The sequence below is a fragment of the Lampris incognitus genome, chromosome 3, assembly GCF_029633865.1.
Source record: "Lampris incognitus isolate fLamInc1 chromosome 3, fLamInc1.hap2, whole genome shotgun sequence".
Classification (NCBI taxonomy): domain Eukaryota; kingdom Metazoa; phylum Chordata; class Actinopteri; order Lampriformes; family Lampridae; genus Lampris; species Lampris incognitus.
The window spans coordinates 17243402-17267808 of record NC_079213.1 but is presented as its reverse complement, the minus strand read 5'-3'; the positions used below and the strand labels follow the sequence as shown (position 1 = coordinate 17267808).

The 24407-nt window shown below is 46.8% G+C and overlaps 1 protein-coding gene across 2 annotated transcripts in view; it reads left to right on the top strand.

The window, feature by feature from the left end:
* Nucleotides 1-24407, top strand: part of LOC130109034 (tetraspanin-8-like) — a 35674-nt gene that overhangs the window by 1697 nt on the left and 9570 nt on the right. Inside the window, exons 1-7 of one of the 2 annotated variants that reach the window (XM_056275740.1) lie at nt 15673-15845; nt 16869-16934; nt 17939-18055; nt 21131-21205; nt 21843-21938; nt 22065-22157; nt 22725-22793. In XM_056275740.1, the coding sequence (XP_056131715.1) occupies nt 15786-15845; nt 16869-16934; nt 17939-18055; nt 21131-21205; nt 21843-21938; nt 22065-22157; nt 22725-22793 (576 nt within the window). In that variant the 5' untranslated portion in view covers nt 15673-15785. Of the gene's footprint in view, nt 1-15672; nt 15846-16868; nt 16935-17938; nt 18056-21130; nt 21206-21842; nt 21939-22064; nt 22158-22724; nt 22794-24407 lie in introns of those variants that run through there. The other variant, XM_056275742.1, reaches the window with a different exon arrangement.

Here is a 24407-nt window from a genome sequence, read left to right as displayed (position 1 = left end):
GCAAAGATTGTGCAGCAAATAAATTACAAGTTACTGCTGGGTCACATTGTGATATGATCAACCTGTGGTGGACACGTATTGGGGACAGAATTCAACCCAGGAACTAAGGGTTAAGTCATGGTTGCCCTGGCAGGTTAACGCAGGGTTAAGTTATGGTTGTCCAGCCAGTTTTCTGGTTATTCTTGCCACCTCCGCTCAGTCGAGCTGTGGGTTTTGTTTGTCTCGCTGATTTACCGTGGATTAAAGAAAGTTGCCTACACGGCTAAAGTGTGAACCTACGGTCTTCTCCGTTACTTCGGCTCTACACTGGTGACCCCGACGTCGGTTTTCGGATAAGTTTTCTGAAACCACACACATTATGGCTACGAACGCCGTTGCAATTAAACTGCCGGAGTTTTGGGAGTCTTCCGCGGCTACATGGTTCGCGCAGGCTGAGGCGCAGTTCGCGCTCAGAGACATAACAGCAGACGAGACCAGGTACTACTACGTAGTGGCAGCGCTGGGGTGCGCTACGGCTTCCAGGATAAGCGGTTTCATAACCAACCCACCGGCCGATGGTAAATACGCCGCACTTAAACATCTCCTCCTTGACACTTTTGAACTGTCAGCAACGGAGAGAGCACGTCGCCTCTTCGCAATTCAGGGCTTGGGAGATGGCAAACCATCGGAGCTAATGAGCAGGATGTTAAACCTACTGGGTCAAGAAAAGCCATGTTTCCTGTTTATGGAGCTGTTTCTGCGCAACATGCCGCCCCACGTCCAGACTGCGCTCGCTAACTCCACCATCACTGATCCCCGTGAGCTGGCAAAGGAGGCTGACCGATTCTTCGTCGCTACACAACGTTCCTCCCATGCCGGGGTGCTGGCTCCTACCTTCACTGGCCCCCCGCCGACATCGCGGGCGTGGCCCGACGGTGGCGCCACAGCATCAGACCGCTACAAGCCCTCTGGACTCTGTATGTACCACGCTCGATTTGGTGCGAAAGCTAAACGGTGCCGTTCCCCCTGCAACTACAGGCCGACGGGAAACGAGAGGGCCAACACTCAGTAGTGGCCATGAGTGTTGGCGATACGAGCAGGCTACTCTTCATCCTCGACACCATCTCCGGTCGGCGATTTCTTTGTGACACGGGCGCACAGAGAAGCGTGCTCCCTGCTACTGACGTCGACATCATGGGCGGGGAGCGGGGTCCCCAGTTGGCGACGGCTGACGGCAGCCCTATCCACACCTACGGCGTGCGGTCTGTAGAACTGTGTTTTGGTGGACAACGTTTCACGTGGGAGTTCGTCATGGCCAATGTAACGCTTCCCCTCCTCGGAGCTGATTTTTTGTGCGCTTACGGTTTGCTAGTGGACATTCAGAACAGCCGTCTGGTCGATGCCTTAACCTTCTCCTCCTTCGCATGTACGCGGAGGGAAGCGGCCTATGCAGGTCTAGCCAACTCTCTCTCAGAGGCAGACAAGTTCACCCGCCTCCTCGCTGAGTTCCCTGACCTCACCCAGCCTACCTTCTCTGCACCCACCGCTAAGCATGGGGTGGAGCATCACATTGCTACGAAGGGGCCCCCGGTCTACGCCAGAGCCAGGCGTCTCGACCCCGCCAAACTCGCCATTGCCAAATCTGAGTTCGAGCACCTGGAACGCATGGGGATCATCCGCCGCTCTGACAGCCCGTGGGCGTCCCCACTCCACATCGTCGCTAAGCCTGATGGAGGTTGGCGCCCATGCGGGGACTACCGCCGACTAAATGACGCCACCACGCCTGACCGCTATCCTGTCCCGCATATCCAGGACTTTTCTGCAAACCTGTCTGGCAAATGCGTCTTCTCAAAAGTCGACCTGGTCCGTGGTTATCATCAAGTTCCCGTGCACCCCTCAGACATCCCCAAGACAGCGGTGACAACCCCATTCGGCCTATTTGAATTCCTACGAATGCCATTTGGACTCAAAAACGCGGCCCAGTCCTTTCAGCGGCTGATGGATTCAGTGCTCCGTGGCCTTCCTTTCATCTTCGTCTATTTGGACGACATACTCATCGCCAGCGCCTCCGAGGAAGAACACCTGTCCCATCTTCATGCCCTCTTCACACGCCTCAGCCAGCATGGGCTGATCGTCAACCCGGCGAAGTGCCGGTTCGGGCTGACAGCCATTGATTTCCTCGGGCACCGCATCACTGGGGACGGGGCAGTCCCCCTGCCCTCAAAGGTGGAAGCGGTGGCGGCCTTTCCGCGCCCCCAAACAGCTCGTGCGCTCAGGGAGTTCATCGGGATGGTGACATTCTACCACCGCTTCATTCCTCGAGCCGCCTTTATCATCCGGCCGCTGTACGAGGCGCTGAAAGGCATGTCCCCCAACCAGGCGGTCGACTGGACAGCAGAGCGGGACCGTGCGTTCACCGAGACTAAAGCTGCGCTCTCCCAGGCTACCCTGCTAGCGCATCCTTCACCTACAGCGCCTATTTCCATAACCACGGATGCATCGGACTATGCTGTTGGTGCGGTTCACGAACAGTGGGGGGGGGGGGCTTGGCAGCCTTTGGCCTTTTTCAGTCGCCAGCTTACACCCCGAGAGCGCAAGTATAGTACTTTTGACAGGGAACTCCTCGGTCTCTGGCTCGCCGTCCGGCATTTCCGTTTCCTGCTAGAGGGCCGCGAGTTTACTGCGTACGTGGACCACAAGCCCCTCACGTTTGCCATGTCCAAGACGGCCGAGCCATGGTCCGCTCGCCAGCAGCGACAACTCTCCTACATTTCGGAATTCACTACCGACATCCAGCACGTCGCTGGTAAGTCTAACCAGGTAGCTGACTGCCTGTCTAGGGCAGTGATTGGAGCGGTCCACCTAGGCCTTGACTATGCACAGATGGCTGCTGACCAGGCCACGGACCCGAGCATCCTCCGTCTCCGGGCCTCCGACACGGGGCTCCGCCTGCAGGACGTTCCTTTCAGCGACACAGGTGTCACCCTCCTGTGTGACGTCTCCACAGGACAGCCCAGGCCCATCGTCCCGCACAGCTGGAGACGCCCCGTATTTGAAGCTGTGCACGGCCTCTCTCATCCAGGCGGTAAGCCATCCGTGCGCCTGACCTCTGCTAAGTTTGTGTGGGAGGGACTTAAGAGAGACGTGAAAGCGTGGGCCGACTCGTGTGTTGCCTGTCAGCGGGCTAAGATACACCGCCACATTAAGGCGCCCCTGGAACGCTTCGCAGTGCCGGAGAGACGATTTGACCATGTCCATGTCGACCTGGTTGGTCCCCTACCCCCCTCCCATGGGTTCACCTACCTCTTCACTGTGGTGGACAGGACTACGCGCTGGCCTGAAGCTGTTCCCCTGGCATCCACGACGTCTGCTGATGTGGCCCGGGCTTTTATTGGGTCGTGGGTCTCACGTTTCGGTACGCCTTCCGACCTTTCATCTGACCGTGGGCCACAGTTTACCTCAGAGCTATGGAATGCTGTGGGTGAGGCTCTGGGCGTCAAGCTTCATCGCACTACCGCCTACCACCCTCAGGCGAACGGCCTATGTGAGCGCTTCCACCGGTCCATGAAGGCTGCGCTTCGGGCTACTCTCAAGGACTGCAACTGGGTTGACAAGCTCCCATGGGTCATGCTGGGCCTGCGGACCGCCCCGAAGGAAGACCTACAAGCCTCCTCTGCGGAGCTGGTGTACGGCACGCCGCTGCGAGTCCCAGGCGATTTCATGCCCAATGCAACGCGTCCCTGGTCAGCTGTGGACCAACGAGCCTCCTTGCTGGACGGGGTCAGAGCTTTCACACCCGTCCCTACCGCCCAACACGGCGCTCCGGTGTCCCAGGTGCCCCCAGGTCTGCAGTCAGCGGACTACGTGTTCATCCGTCACGACGCACACCGCCCCCCTCTGCAACCCCCTTATGACGGCCCCTTCCGCGTCCTGGAACGGGGAACTAAGCACCTGGTGGTGGATTTTGGGGGCACGGCCGAGCATGTTTCAGTGGACCGAGTTAAACCCGCACACCTGGACTTGACGCAGCCGTTGGAGTTAGCCCAACCTCCTCGTCGCGGTCGTCCCCCGGCTCCGCCTCCTCCCCCCGTGGAGGCCCGAGCTGCCTCTTCTGCTCCTCAGGCCGACCTCCACAGGCCCGCGTCAATGCCTCCCACAGACACTCCGGCCCCTGTTATCCGGAGCCGCCGCGGACGGCCTGTCGTCCACCCGCGCCTGCCTGACTTCGATTACTAGGGCGAATTCTGGGGGGGCTCATGTGGTGGACACGTATTGGGGACAGAATTCAACCCAGGAACTAAGGGTTAAATCATGGTTGCCCTGGCAGGTTAACGCAGGGTTAAGTTATGGTTGTCCAGCCAGTTTTCTGGTTATTCTTGCCACCTCCGCTCAGTCGAGCTGTGGGTTTTGTTTGTCTCGCTGATTTACCGTGGATTAAAGAAAGTTGCCTACACGGCTAAAGTGTGAACCTACGGTCTTCTCCGTTACTTCGGCTCTACAAACCTATATTTCTGACATTGTCAGACTTTTGTCCAAGGTGGTTGGTCACAAGACCGTAATATCGGCCGTTTTTGAACCTGTCTCACAATGAGACCGGACAAATCGCACATGCTTTAGGAAGAAAGTAAAAATTCAGGTAAAGTTGATTTTGTAAATTTACGAATATCTTCAGTTTGACTGAACTTGCAAAAAAAAAAAAAAAAAAAAAAAAAACAAATACATAAAACTGTCACAGCCCCTCGCCCTTGACACCTGCTCACCTCTCCTTCACCCTGGCACACCTGCTGGCCATCAAGCAATCACCCCCTCTCCCTTGACACCTGCTCACCCCTCCTTCACCCCGGCACACCTGATGGCCATCAAGCAATCGCCCTCACCCTTAAGAAGCCTCCACTGTGGACCAGACTTCAGCCTGCCAGTCACCCTGCCACTGAGCCAACTCCTGCTCTACCCCTGGGATCGGCCACTTCAATAAATACTTGATTTCTTCCCTTACCTGGTTGTCCCGTCTGCTTTTGGGTTTTTCCAGATACGTGACAAAAACGTAATATTTCTGTTTTTTTCAGCTTGAACTGAGCGATATTATCCAGTTTAAACTTGAACGTACTTGTTTAAAAATGAACCTGTGTAAATCCAGTTTAAAAATGAACGTACTTGGATAAATGACGCTATATCGCCATCTGCTGGCAAGGCGTGCGCGTGACGTGTACGCGCACATGCATGCGTGCACGCACGTGCGTCTTTGCACATCTGCAGTACAGTTTCGGATCTGCGTGTAAGCGAACACGCGAACACGCACGCGCATGTTCGCGCATGCACAGTTCTGTGTAGATTGGAATAGTAATCATAACAAAATTTAGATATATCATTTGCATTACCAGTAAGAGACCCATTAATATTCAGTATGTTGCACTGCTCTGGACTGGGGGAAATGGCATTTCCTTTCACTTCATGTGCGCAAATACATGAGGTGAAATGACAAAGTGTTGCTGATTCTCTGTATACTTTGCTGTACTTCTCATTCTACCATCAAGTCTCCTTGTCTTCCTTCCTTTGTCCTGATGACACACCAAGTACCTTCCTAGCTGTCCCCCTCACTATTTCTGCAGTGGTTGCCCTACCATCCGGCAACTCTTCACTACCAGTGCCTGTTTTAACTCCTCCCTGAACTCCACACAGCAGTCTTTCTGCTTCAACTTTCACCATTTGATCCTTGGCCTTTGCCTTCACTCTCTCCCTGGTTAATAAATACAAAAAATAAAAGTGGTTGATCAATACCGTTTATGTGTACAATGTGCAAAGTTACATTTTTTTTAAATTTTGTAATGAGCACAAACTTGTTTCGACGTTAAGTTGGGGAAAACAGATGAAGAGAAAAAAAGTAGAAAAAAACAGAAAAAAAACAGAAGTAGGTTGTGGTAGAAACAGCAATTTTTTAACCATTATTTCATATGATCTTCATATTTCCAAGGAAACAATAGACTATAGATTTCCAGCTGGGAACGCATTCCTGTAAGATTTTTTTTTTCAATTGATATTTTTGTCAGACAAACCACACGATGCAATAGCTTTACTTTAGACTTCCAGTAGGGGGAACATTTTTCAGTCAGAGCCTGATGGAGGTGACAGAAATTCTTCTTTCCAATAGAATCCTATAGGATTCTATTGGAAAATCAGAAAATCTTATCAGAGTATTTTGACTAATATTATGTGCCATGGTGTAGTTTTACAACAAAAGAAGGTGTTAATTTACGACCAGATAAATTCTGCGACACGAGCGTGAAGTCTAAGCAGAGAATGTCAGTGATTATCATTATCACTATAATTTTTAAAAAGAGAAACGCGTATGGGACACTGGGCAAGTAAGAGACTATACTGTAGCGTGCACGGATGTCAGATATTTAGTCGAGCGGTTAGCGATGTCTCTCGCGGTGCGAGAGATACGGGTTCGCGTCCTGGCTGCGGTGGTTCTTGTGGTTGCCCCCCCCCCGATTTTGCCACATTGGTGTCAGAAGTGGGATGGAGAGACCGTGAGGCCATCGGAAGCGCGTGTGCCCAGAGGCGTGAGGGCATACGGAGCGCGCTTCCCGAAGGAGGGGGGTAGTGTGGCGGGCACGGATGAGTAGACCCGTTAGCTGATCCTTTTGTCGACTGGTTAACGTTATCGCCTGTGGTGCAGGAGACACGGGTTCGTCGTTGTGGCGACGGTTCCCTGGCTGCCCCCCCCCCCCCCGAATTCGCTGCAATACCCTGTCCAGTAAAAATGCAAAGCGGGGTGCCTGGTCAGTCTATTTCCGACTGATTTGAATGCAATGGCTGCAAGAACTGGTGGCAAGGGAAGAAAAAAGAACAGGTCAGTTATGCCGGTGAATGGACACGAACTACTACTACTACTTTCGGCTGCTCTCGTTAGGGGTCGCCACAGCGGATCATCCGTTTCCATTTCTTCCTGTCTTCTGCGTCTTCCTCTGTCACACCGGCCACCTGCATGTCTTCCCTCACCACATCCACAAACCTCCTCTTTGGCCTTCCTCTTTTCCCCTTTCCTGGCAGCTCCATATTCAGTGTCCTCCCAATATAACCAGCATCTCTCTTCCACACATGTCCAAGCCATCTCAATCTTGCCTCTCTTGCTTTGTCTCCAAACCGTCCAACCTGAGCGGTCCCTCTAATATAATCCTTCCTAATCCTGTCCTTCTTCGTTACTCCCAGTGAAAATCTTAGCATCTTCAACTCTGCCACCTCCAGCTCCACCTCCTGTCTTTTCGTCAGTGCCACTGTCTCCAAACCATATAACATAGCTGGTCTCACAACCATCTTGTAAACCTTCCCTTTAGCTCTTGCTGGTACCCTTCTGTCGCAAATCACTCCTGACACTCTTCTCCACCCACTCCAACCTGCCTGCACTCTCTTCTTTACCTCTCTACTGCACTCCCGTTACTTTGGATAGTTGACCCCAAGTATTTAAACTCAAATGCCTTTGTCACCTCCACTCCTTGCATCCTGACCATTCCACTGTCCTCCCTCTCATTCACGCATAGGTATTCCGTCTTGCTCCTACTGACTTTCCTTCCTCTTCTCTCCAGTGCATACCTCCACCTCTCCAGGCTCTCCTCAACCTGCACCCTACTCTCGCTAAAGATCACAATTTCATCCTCGAACATCATTGTCCATGAAGACTCCTGCCTGATCTTGTCTGTCAACCTGTCCATCACCATTGCAAACAAGAAAGGGCTCAGAGCCGATCCTTGATGTAATCCCACCTCCAACTTGAACCCATCTGTCATTCCAACCACACACCTCACCATTGTCACACTTCCCTCATACATATCCTGCACCACTCCTACGTACTTCTCTGCAACTCCTGACTTCCACATACAATACCACACCTCCTCTCTCGGCACCCTGTCGTATGCTTTCTCTAAATCTACAAAGACACAATGCAACTCTTTCTGGCCTTCTCTATACTTCTCAATCAACATTCTCAAAGCAAACATCACATCTGTGGTGCTCTTTTGTGGCATGAAACCATACTGCTGCTCGCTGATCATCACCTGTCCTCTTAACCTAGCTTCTATTACTCTTTCCCAAATCTTCATGCTGTGGCTGGTCAACTTTATACCTCTGTAGTTGCTACAGTTCTGCACATCGCCCTTGTTCTTGAAAATCGGTACCAGTATGCTTCTTCTCTACTCTTCAGGCATCCTCTCACTTTCCAGGATTGTGTTAAACAATCTAGTTAAAAACTCCACTGCCATCTCTCCTAAACATCTCCATGCCTCCACAGGTGTGTCATCAGGACCAACTGCCTTTCCACTCTTCATCCTCTTCATAGCTGCCCTCACTTCCTCCTTGTTAATCCACTGAACTTCCTGATTCACTATCCCTACATCATCCAACCTTCTCTCTCTCTCATTGTCTTCATTCATCAGCCCCTCAAAGTACTCCTTCCACCTTCTTAGCACACTGTCCTCGCTTGTCAGCACATTTCCATCTCTATCCTTGATCGCCCTAACTTGCTGCACATCCTTTGCAGCTCGGTCCCTCTGTCTAGCCAACCTGTACAAGTCCTTTTCTCCTTCCTTGGTGTCTAACCTGTCATACAACTCACCATACGCCTTTTCCTTTGCCTTTGCCACCCCTCTCTTTGCTTTACGCTGCATCTCCTTGTACTCCTGTTTACTTTCTTCATCTCTCTGACTATCCCACTTCTTCTTTGCCAACCTTTTCCTCTGTATACTTTGCTGTACTTACTCATTCCACCACCAAGTATCCTTTTCTTCCTTCCTCTGGCTTGATGACACACCAAGTAGCTTCCTAGTCATCTCCCTCACTATTTCTGCAGTGCTTGCCCAGCCATCTGGCAACTCTTCACTACCACCCAGTGCCTGTCTTAACTCCTGCCTGAACTCCACACAACAGTCTTCCTTCTTCAACTTCCACCATTTGATCTTCGGCTGTGTCTTCACTCGCTTCCTCTTCTTGGTCTCCAAAGTCATCCTACAGACCACCATCCGATGCTGCCTAGCTACGTTCTCCCCTGTCACCACCTTGCAGTCTCCAATCCCTTTTAGATGGCGCCTTCTACATAAGATATAGTCCACCTGTGTGCACTTTCCTCCACTCTTGTACGTCACCCTGTGTTCCTCCCTCTTCTTGAAATATGTATTCACCACAGCCATTTCCATCCTTTTCGCAAAATCAACCACCATCTGTCCTTCCACATTTCTCTCCTTGACTCCATACCTTCCCATCACCTCATCATCACCTCTGTTCCCTTCACCAACATGTCCATTGAAGTCTGCTCCAATCACCACTCTCTCCTCCTTGGGTACCCTCTCCACCACGTCGTCCAACTCACTCGAGAATTCTTCTTTTTCGTCCATCTCACACCCAACTTGCGGGACATATGCGCTGATAACATTCAGCAATACACCTTCGATTTCCAGCTTCATACTCGTCACTCTGTCTGACACTCCACCTCCAGCATGCTCTTGACATACTCTTCCTTCAGAATTACCCCTACCCCATTTCTCCTCCCATTCGCGCCATGGTAGAAGAGTTTCACCTCCGACACTCCTGGCCTTACTCCCCTTCCACCTGGTCTCTTGCACACACAGTATGCCTACCTTTCTTCTTTCCATCATGTCAGCCAGCTCTCTCCCTTTACTAGTCATAGTGCCAACATTCAAAGTTCCGACTCTCACCTCCACACGCCTACCCTTCCTCCTCTCTAGCTGCCTCTGGACATGCCTTCCCCCTCTCTTTGTCCTTCGCCCAACAGTAGGGTTGGGCCCCTAAAGGGTCATATCGGTACTACTCTTAACGGTACTGCTTATCGGTTCGGTACTTTAATGGTACTCTTATCGGTACCGTACACTTGTCCTCTCGAATGAAGAGATGGTGCACTTTGGCAAGGTGCTCTGAAAGATTGCTGGTGTTGCCACCCTTGCATGCAAAATGCTTATCACTATTGTGGCAACGGGCCGTTTCATTTGTCAGCTCTAGTGAAATAAAGCTAAACTTTAGGACGTTTTGCTCTCTCCGCCATCACGTCACACGGAGCCTCCTAGCGTCGCAAGCACGTGCGCCTGTGTTTATCTGTTTGTGTGTCACTCACTGCCCAGAGCCCCGCCTCTCTGCCCTCAGCGCACTCACTCACTCACTCACACACACACACACACACACACACACACACACACACACACACACACACACAGCTTGCAGGCATGCAGTCACGTTGAGAGACAGACCTCTCGTCCTTTCTGGGAGAATAGCGGACATACAGCCTAATATACAAAGCGCATATTTGACACTACGTAGTATCACAACTGTGGCAACGGGCTGTTTCATTGTCGGCTCTAGTGAAATAGAGCCAAACTTTTGACCATTTTCTCTCCGCCATCGCTTCTCTGTCACTGGAGCCCTTCGTGCGACCTGCGCGCGCGCGCGCGTGTACTATGTGTAACTGCCCCCGCCCCAGCTGTAGGCAAGCAGAGTGAGTCGCGTTTAAACAGACGATCGTAAGTTGTGGGAGAGTAGTGAAAATATATAATATGCAAAGCGGATATTTGGTGGAGTTGGTGAGATGAGATAAATGTGCAAGATAAGTGCAAGATTGCTTTTATCTAGTGAGAAAAAATACGAAAAAAGCGACTGCTGTTAGAAGACTAGACTAATACTTTATGTCTATCTCTGCGCAGATGAAGTGGATTATTAAACCGTTATAAAGAATCGTACTGACTACCGAACTTCTGCTGGAGGGAAAAAATGCAGCCTCCGTTTATTCGGTAGTTTTGGGAGAAGAAGAAAATGAACAGCGTCTCAGTGACGTAATCAATCACGCATGCAAGCGCAACACCGCCCACTTGTGGACAAAGTCGTAAACAAAATAATAGTACACAGTAACACAGTCATACAAATACACTGGTGTTATATCTCAACACTCCCACTTATGAATCATGAGCTTACTGTATACCTTTTCATATTTATAGAACAAAATAAAAAAAAAAACTTGGTATAACCCATACCACTCACATTTCACACACCAAACATTGCCTTAGCAAATGTCTTCAGTTTTACCTTGGATGCGGGCTTCGTCATTACATCCGCAACCATTTCGTCTGTAGGGCAATACACCAATGACATCCTTTCCTGTGACTCCTTGGAGTACACACAATGGTCTGATTGGTTTTGTGTAAAACCATCACCTGTCAAACACTCGTGTAACAGTAAGTTCCAATTGCGGCCAGACTGCTTGAGGCCGTAGATTGACTTCTCTAGTTTACACACTAGTTTTTCTCCCTTCTCAATATAACCCTCAGGTTGTTCCATGTATATGTCATAGTCTATGGGGGCATGAAGATAGGCCGTCTTTACATCCATCTGGTGTAAAATCAAGTCATACTGAGCCGCCTTCTGTAGAAGCACTCGAACACTTGTTAGTTGGCTGTTGGCGAAAATGTCTCCCCATAATCCACCCCAGCTCTCTGGCTATATCCCTTTGCTACAAATCTAGCCTTGTATTTGTCGTGTCCGTCTATATCTGTCTTTATCGCATACACCCACCTTCCTCCCACTGTTTTCTTGCCCTCTGGCAATTTCGTAAGGGTGAATGTTTTGTTGTCTCTTAGAGACTCCATTTCCTCGTCCATTGCCCTGGACCACTTTTCTGATTCTGGCAATTCTATGGCCTCTTTAAAGGTCAGAGGGACACCGCACACTGCCCTGTATGCATAATCTATAGAAGTGAGTGAGCTGTCATCACTGTCGCCCTGACTATAGTCAATCAGGTATCTCGGAGGGTTGCCTTCCCTTTGGGGGTACCTCCACTGGCTGAGGCTTGTGATGTCACCCTTGGGTGCTCCTCGTCATCATCCTCGGGTGCTGACTGTGTACCGTCAGTCTGTACATTTTTCTGTACTCTAGGCTGAGTTGCAGCTGTCTCAACAGACTTTCTCTCTCTTACCCAGTCTTCTGGGTGCAGACCTGGTCTTTGAGTCTCATTTTCACTAGTTGCCTTGTGTATAAACTTAACTAGTCTGTGTTTCTGTACTTTCTCTTGGTCAGGGTAGTAGACTAGGTAGGCCGGGCTGTTCTTGTCGTGTCCTACAAAACGCCCCCTCTCACATCTAGAATCTAACTTTCCCTTGTCCTGCTGGTAAGCATAGCATTCTGTCCCAAACTTTTGCATTCTAGCCATGTTGCACTTTTTTCCTGTCATTGCCGTGTATGGCGTAGTGCCTGTGTGCTTGTTGAAGCATCTGTTCCTGGTGTGGGCTGCCTCCTGTACAGCATAATGCCAGAGGCTCTTTGGTAGACCACTATCTATTAGCATACACCTTGCCATCTCGAATAGTGTGCGTCCTTCTCTCTGCAACGCCATTTTGATGGGGAGAGTATGGGCAGGACGTCTCATGTCTTATTTTGTTCCATCTCAACAGGGTTTGAAACTCCTTGCCTGTAAACTCAGTTCCATTATCGGACCTTATGCATTTCACTGTCCCATAGGGAGCTACATCTGCCAGAAATTTCTCGGTCGCTTGCACTGTGTCACTCTTTGTTTTTAAGAAATAAACACACACAGCCCCTGTGCACACATCTGTAAATGATTGCATGTACCTGAAACCATTAATGGACTTGTTTGCCACAGGACCGGCTAAATCAGTGTTTACCAACTCCAGTGGTGTCTTGGCTTTGTCTATAGATTTCCTGTTCCTGTTTTGGGTAAACTTCCCTTCTATGCATACTGCACACTCTTTGTCAGGTTTACACACTTTACCCTTTATATGCATACCATCAGTGATATCCTGTAGCTTTATGATATCGTCATAGTTGCAGTGGCCCATTATCTCATGCCAAGTTTCTATATCATGGCTCACATGGCACTTTTCAACAACATATTCAGTTTGCAAATAGTACATTTTCCCCTGGACAAAGATGTCAAACCTGGTACCATCCGGTGACATCAGGGCATCTCTGCCCTCTTCGAAGAACACACTGGCTCCGTGTGCTGTCGCAGACTTCACAGAGAAGAGCTCTTAGGGGTACGATGGAATATATAGTGCGTTCCGCAGTGTCACTCTACACCGTCGCCCCTCACTGTCGAGCAGACATACCGTAGCATCTCCCCTGCCCTGCACCACACCAAAGGTGCGCTTACCGTCCGCCAGCTCCATGCAGTGTTTCTCTGGCTCGAACGAGCTGTCAAAGCTCTTGAACTTCTTCTTATCATTGACTATGTGGGAAGAAGCCCCACAGTCCACAATCAATCCTGGTTTGAACTGTTGCCGTCGTCCTGGTCCTGCTGAGCTGGTCTCTCCAGCCTGCACTCTGAAGATGTAGTTCTCTTCTTCCGCAGCATTCTCAGGTCCCTGACGTCGACCTGCTCCGTGACCACCACTGCCGCCGCCACCTTGCTCGCGTGCACACCTGGCTCCATCAGCGCAGTCCTTCTTCTTGCACACTTTGTCCGTGTGACCCTTGATCCGGCAGAAGCTGCACCACACGCTGCGTGAACAGTCCGATTTCCGATGGCCTTTGTCACCGCATCGCCAGCACACTGTTTGTTCATCATCTCCCTCACAGCGTTTCACTGGCTTTTTCTTAGGCGCTGCGTGGGCCTTCATCACCCTCTCGGACGTCTCGTCCGATGCTGTAGCATTAGCTACATCTTCTGCCGCCTCAAAGTTTCTCAATTTGGCCTTAAACTGTCCCAATGTCAACTCACTGTCGCCATGTGTCACCATTAGAGTGAATGAATGGCTTATATCTCTCGGGTAACCCCCTCATCACCATGGCCATCATTAGTCCCTCACTCGGTGCTTCTCCCGCCCCTTTGAGAGCCGTAATGATTTGTTCCGCTCGGATAATGTATTCGGTTATTGTCTCATCATCAGCTTTCTTTAGCCCAGTCAATGTTACATACAGTGACAATCCGGGGTCTGCCCTTACCAATGTAATGTTCCCGCAACACCCGTAGACTCTCTCTACCTTTGTTCTTCGTTTCTCTGAAGATCAGTCCCAAGCTTGTGTTGTCCAATAAAGGCGCCAATGCGCAGTAGGCGTCCGCGTTCCGCTCCTCGTCTAGGGCCTGCTCTTCCACTGTCAAAGGTCCCACGGGCTCGGTAAGAATGGTGGTTTTCAGCCCCACACCATGCATGCAACAGAGCATTCGCTCTTCCCACAGTTCATACTCATCGGCCTGTCCGTTGAATGTGGGCCACCTGCTCTTCTTTCGCTCCATCTCCCTAGGTAGCGTTAGCTTAGCTTAGCGTTCCGTTAGCTTCCCGATAGCCTCTCTCGATGCTAACTAGCTTCACACTTGCTAACTTGCTACTCCGTGCTAACCTGCGCGCATCCCGCCATCCGAGGTTATCACACTTCGTGTACTTCTTTTATCAAACTACTAAATAATCCAACGTTATCTGGGCCAATAACCTGTTGGAAGACTAGATTAATACTTTATGTCTATCTCTGCGCAGATGAAGTGGATTATTAAACCGTTATAAAGAATCGTACTGACTACCGAACTTCTGCTGGAGGGAAAAATGCAGCCTCCGTTTATTCGGTAGTTTTGGGAGAAGAAGAAAATGAACAGCGTCTCAGTGACGTAATCAATCCACGCATGCAAGCGCAACACCGCCCACTTGTGGACAAACAAAGTCGTAAACAAAATAATAGTACACAGTAACACATAGTCATACAAATACACTGGTGTTATATATCAACAACTGCTCAAGTGAAGTATCGATAGCAGGACCGTTAAGCTCGCACCTTATCAATACCTCGGTATTTCCAAAAATTAGCCCCGGGGCTATTCAGCCCCGAGTACCGGGGCCCAACCCTACCCAACAGTGGCATAGTTTCCACCGGCACCCTGCTGGTTAACAGTACCGGTGGCGGTCGTTGGTAACCCGGGCCTCGACCGATCCGGTATGGAAATCTTATTTATGATCCGCATATTTGATTTGGCAAAGATTTTACGCCGGATGCCCTTCCAGACGCAACCCTCCCCATTTGTCCGGGCTTTGGACCGGCACTAAGAATGCACTGGCTTGTGCATCTTCACTGGCTGGGTTGGTGAATGGACACGAACGACTCTAAAAAGAGACTCTCTAAAAAGAGTCGTTCGAAAACAACGACTCGTCTACCATCCAGATTGAAGACAAGTGCTTAATGGGAAATCACACTGTGAACAAGTCTCTTGTCTCTGACTCTCTCTCTCTCTCTCTCTCTCTCTCTCTCTCTCTCTCTCTCTCTCTCTCTCTCTCTCTCTCTCACACACACACACACACACACACACACGCACACTTTCCTCTGTTATAGGCTCTGGATAACTATTCTTTCATTGGTCACTTTTTCCTGCTTTTATTAGAAGTCATGTGTTCCTTCCACTTCTGCCCCCTTTCCACAGCTGTCTACAGTCCATGAACAAACTCCTTTCAGGCAATGTTCATGTACGGCAGTTTGACCCCCCCCCCCCCACAAACACACACCCCTTTTTGTACACTTTTTTCTAACTCATTCTCTCACCTCATCTATATGTTTCGCTCTCCCTTCTCGTTCCCCCCGCCCCATTCACTGTGAAGAGTGTTTGGGGGGGGGGGGGGGTCGGGGCGCTCCGTCCGTCATCCTCTTCAGGTTGGGCCTTCCAATAACATAACATGAGGGCCACACTATCCCCTCCCCTCGCCCACTTACAAAGCTTTCAACAAAACTGCTTTCTTTGAACAGGGACAAGAAGCGCCTAACTCGAGGTCGCCTCAAAAGACATTTTCTCCATTATCAGTTCCCTGTGATCCGAAATGGGAAGAGCGAACGTCTGTCTGAAACGGGGATACGTTATCTTGACGTGTTTAACCGGGGTAAGTGGTCGTCTTTACTTGCGTGATGTTGGTCCACCAGCCCAACGACGACAGTGGAGTGGATAAGTCCGCTAGGAATCAAATCAGACGAAACGAACTAAATGTTGGTAAAATGTGGTTTGTTTTCTTTGGCGAAGGGATATCCTCCACCTCGTGGAGGCGGGAATCGTATTTCATCCGGCTTTCATGTGTGCGCACCACACCGTGGACCTCCGGTGGGAGAACGGGAAGAGAGATAAGAGGGGAAAACTTTGTTTTAGGCAACACTTGTTTTAGCTCCGTTTCTCTGCACCTGTTTGAATCCCTGTTCGCCGTTGCCTGACCAGAGTGCCTGTCGGGAGATTGAGTAATACTCGTCTCTGGTGGTTAGTAGAATTTCGTCACAGGCATTTTACCCAAAATGAAGTGTAAAATATTACCCGAGATAGGGCAAAAAAATAAATAAAATAAGATCCTCACCGATTTCCTCAATTAGAATCCCAGTCCAACCAAATGTTTGGTTAACAGTTCTTTCTTTATTTCTTTCTTTGAATTGGGTGTGCAGGCAAGAACACACGGATGAAAACAACATGACACACAGATAGCCAGCTAACTGCACATAGAAACATCCATCATATACATAATCCTGACTTGGTGTTTCAACTGACTGGGGCCCGCTCTTGAGTTATCCGAGGAGGCCTTAAGGCAAATTTAATATTTGTTATTTTTTTGTCCATAAAGAGGGTCAACGTTCATTTCTTTGTTTAATCAAGATTAAACATAAACTAAAACTCCATAATCAGGCTATGGGGAGCGCTTGCTACGCAGCTAACCTTATCTTGTTACCAGTATCCTCGGTTGAATCTGTTGATAAACTAATGAATTGGCAATGCCAATTAAATTATTGCAGTATAGTCTGTAATATAGTGAATTGCATCCACTTACAGTTATGAAAGAGTAGTTATCATGCCCCTGCTAGTCATGCAATGCAAATATTAAGAAAACATTTTGTATGCAAAAAAAAGATGATTTTTTTTTTTGCAGGTCACCAGTGCCCTTTTATTGGCAGCCACTCTGTTTGGTCATGGATACTTTGCCAAGGCTGAAGAGGTAACATACTCTAAAACACAAACGCATAAACACAGAGCCTCATGTATGTATGTATCTAACTGTCAGCCTCTTATCATTCTGTGTGTTTTTGTCAGTCTATCCGACTATCAACCTCTTTGCCAATTTTAGCCAACATACTTTTTTACATACTATATGGAGGGTAATGTAATAAGACCCACATACATTATGTGGGTCAGGGCACAGGGTCGGTGTTTTGCTTCATCCGATGACCAAGAAGGATTTTAGTAATTTTTTTACTCCAGCAGTCATCATCATGGGCATCAAACTAATCTGCCATTGGGTGTTCTGAGTCATCTGTCAAGAAACACCTGTGTATTGGCTGGCACCTTACGAATTCCTGACATTGCATTTCCCAATATCATGTGCAACAGGCTAATGCAGCTTGGGAATAAATGCAGGGTAGTGTTACCTGAAATATGACTTATCCATCTCACAGAACTCTTGCTTCCCGGGGAGGACTGCCAAATTGTAATAATCATGTCATTTACTTTCGGCTGAACAGTTATTATGTTGGAAAATTTTCTCAGTTTCTTCCAACGATACCATCTTTGAATATCACCTGGAGTTACTAAACAGAGTTTGTGTGAAAAGTACAAGGAGTTTCAAGCACTCACTTGGGCGTTAACGATTTCCATATATTCCACTCCAAAAATAATTAAAAACTCCTTTGGGTTTGAAACAGTTGCAATTTCCCGTGTTGTAGCTTCTGTGGACACAAGGCTTTGTGTCTACAGAAGCTACAAGGCCATCCTTCTTTCAATGAACATTAATTAAAAAGTGTAAGGTCAGCTACAGGACAGCACCAATGGGGTTGATAAGGGTTCAATGTATTTTTCTGGGGATGATTTAGCAGGGCGGATGCCTTCAGCTGACTTGAGGTCTTCATTGGGGACTGGGTGAACGACGGGGTCTGTACTCACCACCATGCCACCTTGCTGTCTCCCACCTACTATCCTGTTTCTCTCTTTTTCTTAATTCCCTAGATAGATGAGATGCTCCCGGGAATAACTCAGTTGTATGTGTTTGGAATCACTGCTCTGCTCTTGTCATTCCTTGGCGTTTATGGAGCCTCAAAAGAGAAGAAGTGGGCACTGACAGTGGTGAGTGCAAAAAGCTAAAAATACTTCCTAATTTTTAACCTCGGAGTTTATGTCTTTAGTTACCTGTCACACATGCTCAGTGGTACCCACTTTCTGAAAATGGTTAGTTGTGGACGATCAAAACAAATTATTTTACCTTTGCGAGTATAATAGGTAGACTAAGTCAGTGGCTCACAAAAAAAAACTCAATAAAATTTAGTGTATAAAAATATCTATGGATCAAATTATGTGGAATTTGAAGCTATCAAATAAGGGATTTGGCGGAAATTATTTTTCCTAAAACATAGTGTTGTTTGGGATGAGATGTCATCTGTAATGTGTATTTTGACACCGCTCTAGCATTCCTCGGCCAGGTCTGGCAAAGAGAAAATGTTCTCAGGAAAAGAAAAAACTTGAACTCAGTCGGAGTTCATGGTTAAAATTTAGAAATAGTGCTAATTGGGGTGTCCAGGTAGCGTGACAGTCTATTCTGTTGCCTACCAACACGGGGATCGGCAGTTTGAATCCCTGTGTTAACTCCGGCTTGGTCGCGCGTCCCTACAAACACAATTGGCCGTGTCTGCGGGTGGGAAGCCGGATGTGGGTATGTGTCCTGGTCGCTGCACTAGCGCCTCCTCTGGTCAGTTGGGGCACCTGGTCGAGGGGGAGGGGGAATTGGGGGGGGGGGATAGCGTGATCCTCCCACGTGCTACGTCCCCCTGGTGAAACTCCTCACTGTCAGGTGAAAAGAAGTGGCTGGCGACTCCACATGTATTGGAGGAGACATGTGGTAGTCTGCAGCCCTCTCCGGATCAGCAGAGGGGGTGGAGCAGCGACCGGGATGGCTTGGAAGAGTGGGGTAATTGGCCGGGTACAATTGGGGAGAAAAAAAAGGGGGGAAATTAAAAAAAAAAGAAATGGCGCTAATTGTATTGCATCTTCCTTTCAAATGAATTGATCGCTTCCTCATGTGGAAGAGGAGTTCAGGCGTCGACGACAGAGTAAGCACTTTGGGGGCCACTGGAGGCTTTGCTAAAACCACAGATCTTATGCTGGTTTTCAAAGACTATATTCTGCTATGAATAGGATTATTAAACAATAAACAGTAATCCTGAATCAGAGTAAGAAATTCATACTATCCGTTATGAAATGTTTTAAGTTTCATCGTGGCTGATTAGTTTATTTAATTCCTTTACCATTTAGTAAATAAATAGATTAGTTCTAAATGTCCCTTTGTGTTTGGAGTTTTACATTATCTCACAAATAATAAACACCGAAGTTACAGAAATCAGTTGTGCGTGTATGTATGTTTATACATACGTATGTATATGCATATACGTATATACCAGTCATAGTGCCAACATTCAAAGTTCCGACTCTCACCTCCACACTCCTACCCTTCCTCCTCTCCCTCGGCATCTGGATGTGCCTTCCCCTTCTTCTTTTCCTTCACCCAACAGTAGCATAGTTTCCACCGGCACCCTGCTGGACTAACCTTACCGGTGGCGGTCATTGGTAACCCGGGCCTTGACCGATCTGGTGTGGAAATCTGATTCATGATTCACATATTTATCCGAGCTTGGGACCAGCACTAAGAGTGCACTGGCTTGTACATCCTCAGTGGCTGGGATGTATGTACACTACCGTTCAAAAGTTTGGGATCACCCAAACAATTTCGTGTTTTCCATGAAAAGTCACACTTATTCACCACCATATGTTGTGAAATGAATAGAAAATAGAGTCAAGACATTGACAAGGTTAGAAATAATGATTTGTATTTGAAATAAGATTTTTTTTACATCAAACTTTGCTTTCGTCAAAGAATCCTCCATTTGCAGCAATTACAGCATTGCAGACCTTTGGCATTCTAGCTGTTAATTTGTTGAGGTAATCTGGAGAAATTGCACCCCACGCTTCCAGAAGCAGCTCCCACAAGTTGGATTGGTTGGATGGGCACTTCTTTGAGCAGATTGAGTTTCTGGAGCACCACATTTGTGGGGTCAATTAAACGCTCAAAATGGCCAGAAAAAGAGAACTTTCATCTGAAACTCGACAGTCTATTCTTGTTCTTAGAAATGAAGGCTATTCCATGCGAGAAATTGCTAAGAAATTGAAGATTTCCTACACCGGTGTGTACTACTCCCTTCAGAGGACAGCACAAACAGGCTCTAACAGGTACTATTTAATGAAGATGCCAGTTGGGGACCTGTGAGGCGTCTGTTTCTCAAACTAGAGACTCTAATGTACTTATCTTCTTGCTCAGTTGTGCAACGCGGCCTCCCACTTCTTTTTCTACTCTGGTTAGAGCCTGTTTGTGCTGTCCTCTGAAGGGAGTAGTACACACCGGTGTAGGAAATCTTCAATTTCTTAGCAATTTCTCGCATGGAATAGCCTTCATTTCTAAGAACAAGAATAGACTGTCGAGTTTCAGATGAAAGTTCTCTTTTTCTGGCCATTTTGAGCGTTTAATTGACCCCACAAATGTGATGCTCCAGAAACTCAATCTGCTCAAAGAAGTGCCCATCCAACCAATCCAACTTGTGGGAGCTGCTTCTTGAAGCGTGGGGTGCAATTTCTCCAGATTACCTCAACAAATTAACAGCTAGAATGCCAAAGGTCTGCAATGCTGTAATTGCTGCAAATGGAGGATTCTTTGACGAAAGCAAAGTTTGATGTAAAAAAAATCTTATTTCAAATACAAATCATTATTTCTAACCTTGTCAATGTCTTGACTCTATTTTCTATTCATTTCACAACATATGGTGGTGAATAAGTGTGACTTTTCATGGAAAACACAAAATTGTTTGGGTGATCCCAAACTTTTGAACGGTAGTGTATGTATGTGTGTATATGTGTTTTTGTATGTGTGACTGTGTGTATCTATGTATGCTTGTATGTATGTATGTATGTGTTTAAGTATGTATGTTTGTATATATATATATAATGTGTGTGTGTGTGTGTGTGTGTGTGTGTGTGTGTGTGTGTGTGTGTGTGTGTGTGTGTGTGTGTGTATGGGCAGTTTCAAAAACCCACAAAGCTGTGTATAGTAACATGTATAACACTTTCTATTTCAACATTTATGCATGTGTGTTGCAGTTTGCATCTGGAATGACCCTGATCGGTCTGATATTGTTTGTGGAGACGATGACAGCAATACCGGGACGAAAAGAGGTATGTCACGGCTAACCTTTTTAAAGACGTTGTCTAACTATTTGGTGCTGGGTAATCAATCTCAGGGTAAACCAGAGAGGTAAATTCTTAAATTTGGAGGGAAATATTCCACTTGGCTTCAAATTCCGAGATATTTCACAAAATTTCATTTCCTCGGTCTGAAAGCCGCACATCATCCTGGCTAGCAAGCCTTTAAAATTTACATGGCGTTAATAATTTAGGATAGTCCCCCCAAAAGGTGCTTTTCCCCATGTAAAATAAATAGTTCAGTTTTTAAGAGGTGTATCTCATGTTGAGTGGATCTCAATGGGCATCTTAAAACACAATGGCACACAGTGTTGTTGTTCTTAAAATACTGGAAGCAGGAATTCATAAGCAATGTCGAGCTGTTCTCAGTTGGATAAAACATGTCTCTTCTATACACAAGAATGAAATGTAAGTGTTTATCCTAGGTTGTTCTGTGTAGTTTCCCAGAGAGGGCCAAGCTGAACTGGTCTGTCCCAGTCTGACTCTCAAGCTGTGTGTAGACTTCTCTGTCTTAAGGCTAGCTCCTACAGGAGTGCTTTCCTCGGCTACGCTCTCTATTTTCCCACTGTCTTGGTGTATAATGAAACGACTCAGCATGTTGTGGTTGCAGGCGGTCGACTTGATGAGGCAGGAGCACCTGGCCATGCTGCCGCTGAGTCAAGCTCAGGACTCCAGTAAAGCTGAACTGAGCAACATACAGGCAAATGTAAGTTCCCCTTGTGCGTGTGTGTGTGTGTGTGTGTTTGATCTTTCAGCTCCTCAGCATCTAACTTGCAAAATATGATGACCATATCCTCGTATTTTAAGACTCTCTCATTGTTTTCCATCTCAGCTCGATTGTTGTGGCGTGGAGAACGGTTACGAGGATTGGGGCTACGACATCCCTGAATCCTGTGTCTGCTCAGAAGACTCTACCAATGAATGCGTGAGTTGAAGACGCACTCCTCTGTACACAAGATGGAATGAAAGTGTTGCTCAAAAAACGATATATTCTCCATTAGAAATGTCAACACATTCTGTTGAAAGGATTTTAAAGTCCCATGTCATTGCTTTTATGTAAGCGTCATAGAATCCATAGATATTGCTATCCTATGACATTTGCTTACAAAATGGTATAAATTTGAGAATGGAATTATCCTCATGATCGTCTTTTTCAAGGCATTGATCTATTTATCTGTTTGCTTGTCTGTCTTTTATCTATCTATCTATCTATCTATCTATCTATCTATCTATCTATCTATCTATCTATCTATCTATCTATCTATCTATCTATCTATCTATCTATCTATCTATCTATCTATCTATCTATCTATCTATCTATCTATCTATCTATCTATCTATCTATCTATCTATCTATCTATCTATCTATCTATCTATCTATCTATCAGTATAATCACCAGAGATGCATTTTGGAACAACGTATTCTAATCATTGATTTGCTCATCATTTGCTCATTCATTCTTTCTTCATTAATGTCCCATGTCTGATCTAGGTGCCAGCCCCTATGAACAGCAGTCTGTCTGTAGCGACAACTGGTGAACATATCAAGATTCATAAACAGGTAAAGAAGGAAAAAAAATTCCTTCGATACAGCAAGTCCATAACTTCCATAAATTAATGGGTTTTCTTTGGGGGAGGGATTTTTAGGTTTGTTTTTTTTTGCATAGGGCCTTGTATGCCTCATTTCTTAAGAAACTAGTTTCATTTCCACAAGGACACATTTCCACAGCATGCGCTAAAGATATATTGACTTGTGGTATTCAGAGGAAATTAGGACTAAAAGTGTTAAAAAATATGACATAAGTTTTCTTATATTTTTTTGTAAATTTGAATACGAAAATGGTGGGATGGAAACTCATTTAATATGCTTTTGATTATCCTGGACATTACACAGGTTCACCTTAAATCCGGACGCACAGATAATAGTTTGTGATGAGATCTTTGCTCAGTGTTAAAGAGTAACTTTGACCTTGACGATTTCAGTGAGTCTTCTGACATCTGCAAATTAAAAACCATCTAAAAGTTGAAAACATGCCATGCTGGGTCTTGGTACTCTGATGTTAGCGTAGCAGGATGAACACAGCTGCAGATAATAGCATTAATAATGGGTCTGTTGGATGTAGGTGTGTCAAAGAACCAGCATTTACAGCACTATTAACAATTGTTAGTGCTGGCTCTGTCTGTCTGTCTGTGTGTCTGTCTGTCTGTCTGCCTGCCTGCCTGTCTTTCTGCCTGTTGTCTGTCTGTCTGTATGTCAGTGCTGATAGGTGTGCTGGTACACCTGGATGAAACAGTCATTATTAATGTTATTATCTGCTGCTGTTTTTATCCCATGTAACGTTTATGATATATTCATGTATTTTTGACTATAGTAGTTTATAGCCGAATTTCACTCTGATTTCTGAATTGTAAACACAAACAAAGATTCAGTAGGCTATACTAAGGTCAGGATTAAATCAGATTGGCATGACGTCACGCAAAGTGGATTCATGCTTACCAAGTTGTTTCACTCACAAACCGCAGCATATTTTTCTTGCTAATGGGCAGTCAGGAGTGGGTGTATGTGCAGACAAATTATAATGTTTGCTTGATTCACATACAGTTAGAAGACCGTGGCGCTTTACCTTCGATTCTTATAGAATTCCCCTACACTGAACACAAACAGAAATGCAACACCTGGCAATTTTCATTGAACATTTGGGGGGGGGGGGTTGATGTACATAGTGCAGCAAATCCTGAACAGAACATGTAATTTGTATGAACTTCCCCTCAAATGAAAGCTGACTTCCACCTGACATGTCCTTTCCAAAGTAAAATGTGCAAAGTGAGTGCAAAGCTAAATTTACCCATTTTCAATGTGAATTCCCATAGATTGTATTTCTTTTTGTGTTCACTATAATTCAGTGATGTATATGAATTGTCACCATGTATAAGGACTCAAGATTGTCCACATTACATGACAGAAATGCCCTGTAGCAATAGAAACATGTTGTAGTTTGTAAATAAAGCAATTTCTGAAACATGAATCTCTTGCATGATATTACGCCACACTGATTGAATCCCGACTTACGTTAAGGTCTATGTTGTTGGGAAAGTGGTCAAAATGACAGGTGGCTTTTAATTGATGCTTTTACATAATTGTAACTGATTACATCAAGGGCGACCTACATCCATT